Source organism: Salvelinus sp. IW2-2015, linkage group LG7 (assembly GCF_002910315.2).
Source record: "Salvelinus sp. IW2-2015 linkage group LG7, ASM291031v2, whole genome shotgun sequence".
Taxonomy (NCBI): Eukaryota; Metazoa; Chordata; class Actinopteri; order Salmoniformes; family Salmonidae; genus Salvelinus; species Salvelinus sp. IW2-2015.
Window position 1 is genome coordinate 33,405,307 of NC_036847.1, and position 7,773 is coordinate 33,413,079.

Consider the following 7,773-nt stretch of genomic DNA (forward strand, 5'->3'; position numbering starts at 1 on the left):
ACTAATAATCTGACGTCTGAACAGCTTCATTCATATTTGCATGCCCTCAGGATGGACCACCTTAACACGCCCCAGAAACTTAGACCAAAAAAGCCAGTCAAGAGGCCAAGAACATTCACAAAATCAATCAAGATTGTTTTCCTCCCATCCTCAATAACAATACAGGGTTACTAATAGATATTACATTAGGAAAAATATTATGCACGCTGTTTTGAAGTCAGTTGTCATGTATGAAACCTCTAATAGTGTGCACTCTGCTTTCATTATTGTCAGATATCCCTCATCTTTGGCAGGGCTGTGCTCCTGGAACAACAGATGAAAGTATAGTGTTTCAGGATATTACGCCACTAAATCAACTGGTTCATGATCCCTGGGTGTAAATGACGTGTAAGGCCCCTTTACGAAATAATACAACTCTCTGTTAAATTTGGGATCTTAACCCTTTTAAATAACTCCACACTATTTTAGCACTGTTGACGTCAGGTGGCGAGCTTGCTTTGTGTGTGAAGTCTCGGGAGGTAAATGACTAACCAAAATGAACTTCTCACTTAATGCCATTCATCTAATATCCTTCAGTTCAGACGCTATCTGACTGTTTGCAGGTATTGCTATTGCAGGCACTGACATCTCTCAGATCGGAGGGGGAAAAAAACATTAGGAAAGTGTCATTCAGATTTTGTATTGTTACAGCGCACCACTTTATCAATGCCTCGTCTTACAATAGTACATACAGACGTAATTAGAAGCAAATGACCTAAAGGCAAGCAACAATGTAGGAAAACAATGGGTCCAGATTACGTGTGTGATTTATGGTGATATGCAATAAGATAATAAAAATTGAGTTCAGAACATCAAAGCAACCTTATTTCTTAAAGCACCTTATATACACGCAAAGTTGCTTCAAACGAAATTTCACAGAATTCCAGAGTTCAGACTTGATAGACTTTGTTTGGATCTTAGTGACGACAATTGCATGCAGCAGACCTAACATTACCATTACCCCCAAGCTGTTTCCCTAACAACGCCAATGGCCTTTCCCTTTTCCAAAGTACTCTGGTTCTACAGTAGAACAGGGCTCTGTGATAATAAGTGACGGGAACTTAAGGATAGGAATGATGATGGTGTCTTAAGAATCGTTGACAGACATGTTCTCCACTTGGTTCTGGAGCTGGTCTCCACCTCCCTGTTTCTTCTTCTTCCCTCCATCCTGCTGCTTCTTCTGCTTCTTGGACGTCTCCACGTCAATAGGCGCAGGCTTCACAAACTTCAGCATCTCTGTCATACCTAAGAAAATGAATAGCAGAGGAATKAAAATTATGTCCACACACACAGTATTAATGGCAATACTAGTCATCAAATATGCATAAGTACTCTGTGAGAAAGACAAACTTTCATGACCACCATCTTCCATGCATAGGGCAAAAGTATTGCAGGCTCCTTCACAAAATCGGGTAAAAAAAAAATACTCTCTCACCTGGCGGCATGAAGTTCCGGAGTACCTCTGGAATGACGACACCCTCTTCGGTCTGGTACGTCTCCAGGATAGCACACATTACACGTGTGGTGGCACACATGGTTGCGTTGAGCATGTGCACATAGTCAGCCTGAAGAACACAGGAAGTGTTGTTTTAAAACTGGTTCAAATATTCCATCTTACTATGACTTTGATTATGGAAGCAAATCCAGATTCTATGTAAAGACTGGGTACGCTCACCTTGTCCATCATCTTTTTAGTCTGTCCGTAGCGGATACGCAGCCGACGGGCCTGGTAGTCTAAACAGTTGGAGCAGGAGACCAGCTCTCTGAAGGCTGCGGAGCCTGGGAACCAGGCCTCCAAGTCCAGCTTCTTACTGGCTGCATGGTTCAGAGCACCTGGGTGGGAGCAGACAGACACAGAGGCTCAGACATCCCATGTGTAACTCTGTGTTGTTTGTGTCGCACTGCTTTGCTTTATCTTGGCCAGGTCGCAGTTGTAAACGAGAACTTGTTCTCAACTAGCCTACCTGGTTAAATAAAAGGTGAAAAAAAAAAAAAAGACATGTAGGTAGTAAGACACCCTCAAAACAGCTCGCAAGGGAAATGTCCGTTATGTGTCACATAAATCACACAGGATAAAAGGTCATTGTAATACCTTACAATGAGAAGGGTCTTATTAAAAATGGCATGTTAACATTTATGAGTGACTGTTATTGTCATTTACATTTAAGTCATTTAGCAGACGCTCTTATCCAGAGCGACTTACAAATTGGTGCATTCACCTTATGATATCCAGTGGAACAACCACTTTACAATAGTGCATCTAACTCTTTTAAGGGGGAGGGGGGGGGTTAGAAGGATTACATATCCTATCCTAGGTATTCCTTAAAGAGGTGGGGTTTCAGGTGTCTCCGGAAGGTGGTGATTGACTCCGCTGACCTGGCGTCGTGAGGGAGTTTGTTCCACCATTGGGGTGCCAGGGCAGCGAACAGTTTTGACTGGGCTGAGCGGGATTGTCATGATGTATACTTAACGGAATAATGCAAGATTCTGGCAATAAGGGATACCTCAGGATTTTATCTTCTTCCCCAGATTCATATGAACTCATGGATACCATAGGCTTCCGGTTATTGTGCAAAAGCTAGTTAGCATTGGCTCGTGAAACTACCTCCAACTTCCTTCATACAGGACGCAGACATTTTTTCTCCACAAGTTCATCTGACTCCGGTGRAGTAGAAGGGGCTTAATTGCCAAAAGCCCAAAGTATCCCTTTAAAGGCCCAGTRCAGTCAAAAATGTGATTTACCTGTGTTTATCTATATTTTACACACTCCGAGTTKGGAATAATATTGTGAAAATGATGATGCCTTAGTGTAAGAACTGTTTGRAAATACCACCTGAAATTTCAGCCTGTTGTGGTGTGATGGAGCTTTGGCGGTAAATTACTTTAGACCAATAAGAAAGAGTTCCAAACCTCTGCCAATAACAGCTAGTTTAAAGTTTTTCCATCCCCACTCAGACTACTCCCAGACAGTCCAAGCAAAATTCTTGCTTGAGAAATTGCTCTTTGCTAAGAAGCTACTTTTGTTTCTTTTTGACCATTTTAATTGAAAACAATCACAGTTAGGTACTTTAATTGGTTACCCAGAAATGATTTGATATTGAGAAGRRSRAAAAAAACAGCTGCATTGGACTTTTATGCCCTATTTTACTTACCCAGAGTCAAACGGTCTTATGGATACCAATGTATGGTTTGGACCCTAGGTATGGCCCTGCCTGCAGTTTGAAATAAGTTGCAGGCGGTTTCGTGAGCCAATGCTAAGTAGCATTAGCACAATGACAAGCAAAAGCTAACATGTCACTGCACTGACACTAGTAGCAACAATGAACCCCCCCACACCTTTGCCACACTGGACTTCCAGTCATTGCGCTAACGCTAGTTAGCATTGGTGCGCAAAACTAACCTCAACTCCCTTTAAACTACATTTAGAATCTAGCACTATCCATTTAATCTAAAACTTGTATTTCAGAGCACACAAGGTTTCAAATGACATCAAGACAGGATTTGTAGCAACTACAGCCTCATTGTTGTGTTGTCTTACAGAAACCCTTGGTAAGCCCAAAATGTCACAATTCCCAACTTTAATCCATTATTTCTCAATAATCATCCAATAAAGATCCAAAACATAAATATCTTTGGGCCAACCRCGTATGGAATTGCCATGTGATCATTAGTCTCTGTCCCAGAGAGGAACAGACGTGTTGGGGAGGACTATCTGCAGGACCTACCCGAGACTATGTTGATGATGCGGTAGGGGATCCCTAGTGTCTGGTAGAACTCTTCAGCCGTCCCAATCATCTCATCCATCATCTCCCAGGACTTGTTGTCATGAGGAGAGGCAAAAACAAACTGCTCTATCTGGGGGCAGAGAGTGTGTTCATTAGTATTTCACAATCATTACCACAGGCCCACCCCCCAAAAAAATGACCTGTTCTGGAAAATGTGTATCACTTGACATGATCTGTAAATTGTCAATAATAACCAGACTTTATGCTTCTCCAATTAGGCCTATAAAATACAAAGCACTACAACAAAGCTGTTGCCTTTTCTACACTGACCTTGACACACCCACCACGTCTACTTTGAGAAAATGCCCACTTACCTTCTCAAACTGGTGCACCCTGAAGATGCCTCGGGTGTCACGCCCGTGGGAACCCACTTCCTGTCTGAAGCAGGTGGAGAGGCCGGCGTAGCGCATTGGCAGGTCCTCTGGCTTCAGCCACTCGTCCCTTAGGAAGGCTGCGATGGGCTGCTCTGAGGTGGCAATCAGGTACTTCTCATCTATGGCCGTGTCCTCAGATTTCTCGCTGCTCTTCCCAATCACCTGAGACAAGCAGGGAATGCAGAGTGAATACATTACACAAAAACACCCACATCAAAATGAACATCAAAAATACATATTTGTCTTAACATGCAACAAAACTAAGAGTCACGAAGAAAAAAAAAAACATATTGGGCCCTAACCCGCAATAGGAATGAAAGGAAGATTAGTTTCAAATCCATCATACCTTGTAAAGTTCATCATCAAACTGGCTGAGCTGGGCCACCTCCTGCATGACCTCTTTCCTCATGAAGAAGGGGGTGTAGAGCATTTCGTAGTTCTTGCTGTGGAGCATCCGCAGAGCATAAGTGATCAATGCCTGCTCCAGGAAAACTAGCGGCCCCTACAAACACAAAAAGGGAAACAGTCAGTAAGGATAACTATCAAGGATACACACTGAGTTTAACAGAATTACACCTGGTATGAATCGGCCTGTGAGTGTATTGGCTACATATGTGTGTGACTAAGAACTTGCTTTGAGGAAGTAGCCACGGCTCCCAGCCACTATAGCTCCTTTCTCTCCGTCGTAGCCGTCGATCATGACAACCAGGTCTACGTGGGAATACTTCTTCTGCACAGTACAGTCTCCCCAGGTGCGCTCCACTTTGTTATCAGCATCCTGGCAAGGAGAGAGACAAGGTAAATTACAGAGTAGACAAGTAAACAAGTGGCAAAACAAAATGAATTCATGAGACAGAGGCAGCGGACAAGGCATGAGAATTTCAATTTTCTCCCTGAGGCAATGTGAACTTTCATCCATCTCCCTATTGCTGATGGGAATTCAAATTCCATGACACCCACCTCATCATTACTGATGGGCACAGATGGATGCAGGAGGTTCCCGATCTCTCGCAGGTATTGAAAGCGCTCCTCCTCCAGCTTTACCCTCTCACTGTCAGATTTCTGCACTGCCTCATCTACAAGCAGACGGACCTTCTTGATCTGGGTGACCGTGAGGGGCTAGAAAAAGGGGAAAATAGACATGAAACATACCCATGAGTATGGGACGCACAAGTCAATCAGCATATAGATGAACTGCTGGCTAGCGAGTTGACCTACCGATAGTGTGTCTGCCGTYAGGGCCTCTAAGTTCTGGGCGTCGTCTGGTACAGAATCCTCGTCATCCCCAACTGGCTCCCTCTTCTGTATATAGAAAAGGCACAGAACAGGGTGAACTGGTAGAAATAAAGTATCTGCATATAGAATAGAACATAATGCTTTCAGACTGATGGGGGGGACATGTAGCCATGTAGGTTACATAAAGCCTATATAGTTCACCAGCAGCTTCACAGGTTGTACCTTCATTTTCTCTCCAACTGTCTTGCTGCATAAATTCTTTGCCTTGTTGAGGTTGTCGGCAGTGAAACGACCTGGTGAGCATGGAAAGGGCAAGGGTCAGCGTCATATGCACGCCATGAATCAATAAAATGGTGTTTGTGCCTCTCCCTAGGTGTCACGACARGTAGCTATAACGTTAGTGACGCTCACAGGCGACCCCCATAACCATGTAGACTTGAGTAGTCCAACATACAATCTCAGTCAAATCTGCATCTATGCTATTTTCCATCAAGTCCCAATAACAGGGTCATGTATAGATGGGATCCTGCTTTTCAAATTTACACCAAAAGTTGATCMTTTTTTTTCATTTTAGCTAACCCTTTTCCTAACCTTCACCTACTTATCCTAACCTGMTACGTAAATTATCCTAAACCTACTACGAAAAGTAAATTCTGGCAAAAGCTGGATTCCTTCTAGCCAAGACCCAATAACAGCTGTGGGACRCTGAGAGGAGAAAGGTTTTGATGCATTTGCTATGGGTATGTTGGATGGGGATTGCATCAGATTGTAGCTACAGTCAGTGTGGATAGGATGACGTAGCGAACCATCGTTTGGGTTTTCCTTGATAGTTTAGTTACTTAAGCATACATTGTTTCAGTTAGCTAAATTAATATTAGACAACAATGAACGACATATCAGGTGTGTGTGTTTTGTACTTTACTTATTTGTAGTAATACATGGGAAGGAAAAGTTTATGGTTGTGGTTAGTGAACTAACGTAGCTGGATAGCTAACTGGCTAACGTTATACATAGTCATTTGCTAACGGCTGGTGACTAACTAACGTTAGCTAGCTAACGCAGGCTACCAACTAACCAGAGTTTAGCTGAGAATATCCAGGCATATAATTCACTATAAATTATCTAAAAACGTGAACTGACGTATTATGCTTGAATTTCTTAATTTATATCTGGGTGACTACAAGACCAGCTTTTAACTACCTATAATAAATGCATGAAGCTAGCCATGTKAGTGGACACCACCATCCGATTCAATGAATGCTAACGCTAGCTTGCAGTCGGAACTTACATTTTCTCCATTCTGTGTCTGCGTGTACTAGTTTATCCACAAGTGACACATCTTTGAACCTTTTTCTTTGAGTTTCTCTGATTACTTCAGGATCACCGCCTTTATCGGTTCGAAATTGGTCTAAATCGAGCACCATGATGATTCCACGCTTTGATGACTGTCAAAAACGGTGCAGAGTAACAGAAAAAAGCAAGCCGGTGTGAAAAGTACCAGCGGCACGATTACGTCACTTCCTTCTTCTTCGATGAGGTTTAAGGGCGGTTGGCATCCAATAAATGTTGCATTACCGCCACGTACTAGACTGGAGTACAACTCCCTTATACTTAAAAAAAAATAAAAAATAAAAAAATAAAATCTAATTGTATTGATCACATACACATGGTTAGCAGAGGTTAATGAGAGTGTAGCGAAATGCTTGTTTCTAGTTCCGACAGTGCAGTATATCTAAGTAATATAACAATTCCCCAACAACTATCTAATACACACAAATCTAAAGGGGTGAATGAGAATGTGTACATATAAATATATGGTTGAGCGAAGTCCGAGCGGCATAGACAAGGTGCAATAAATGGTATAAAATACAGTATATACATATGATATGAGTAATGTAAGAAATGTAAACATTATTAAAGTGCCATTATTTAAAGTGGCATTGTTTAAAGTGATTAGTGATCCATTTATTAAAGTGGCCAGTGATTGGGTCTCAATGTAGGGAGCAGCCTCTCTGAGTTAGTGATTGCTGTTTAGCAGTCTGATGGCCTTGAGATAGAAGCTGTTTTTCAGTCTCTCTTGATGCACCTGTACTGACCTCGCCTTCTGGATGGTAGTGATGTGAACAGGCAGTGGCTCGGGTGGTTGTTGTCCTTGATGATCTTTTTGGCCTTCCTGTGACATCGGGTGCTGTAGGTGTCATGGAGGGCAGGTAGTTTGCCCCCGGTGATGCATTGTGCAGACCGCACCACCCTCTGGAGAGCCTTGCGGTTGAGGGTGGTACAGTTGCCGTACCAGGCTGTGATACAGCCTGACAGGATGCTCTCGATTGTGCATCTGT

General features: G+C 42.8%; 1 protein-coding gene across 1 annotated transcript; it reads right to left on the reverse strand.

The window, feature by feature from the left end:
* Positions 1-663: 663 nt before the first annotated feature.
* LOC111966859 (serine--tRNA ligase, cytoplasmic) lies at positions 664-6,954 on the reverse strand. The gene is made up of 11 exons (XM_023991819.2): positions 6,723-6,954; positions 5,657-5,727; positions 5,417-5,500; positions 5,159-5,317; positions 4,833-4,976; positions 4,545-4,700; positions 4,139-4,360; positions 3,765-3,894; positions 1,715-1,872; positions 1,475-1,604; positions 664-1,284 (listed from the first exon to the last, which is right to left on the reverse strand). Exons 1-11 carry the CDS (start codon positions 6,856-6,858, stop codon positions 1,127-1,129), a joined length of 1,548 nt encoding a protein of 515 aa, XP_023847587.1. The 5' UTR covers positions 6,859-6,954; the 3' UTR covers positions 664-1,126.
* Between the last annotated feature and the right edge of the window lie 819 nt (positions 6,955-7,773).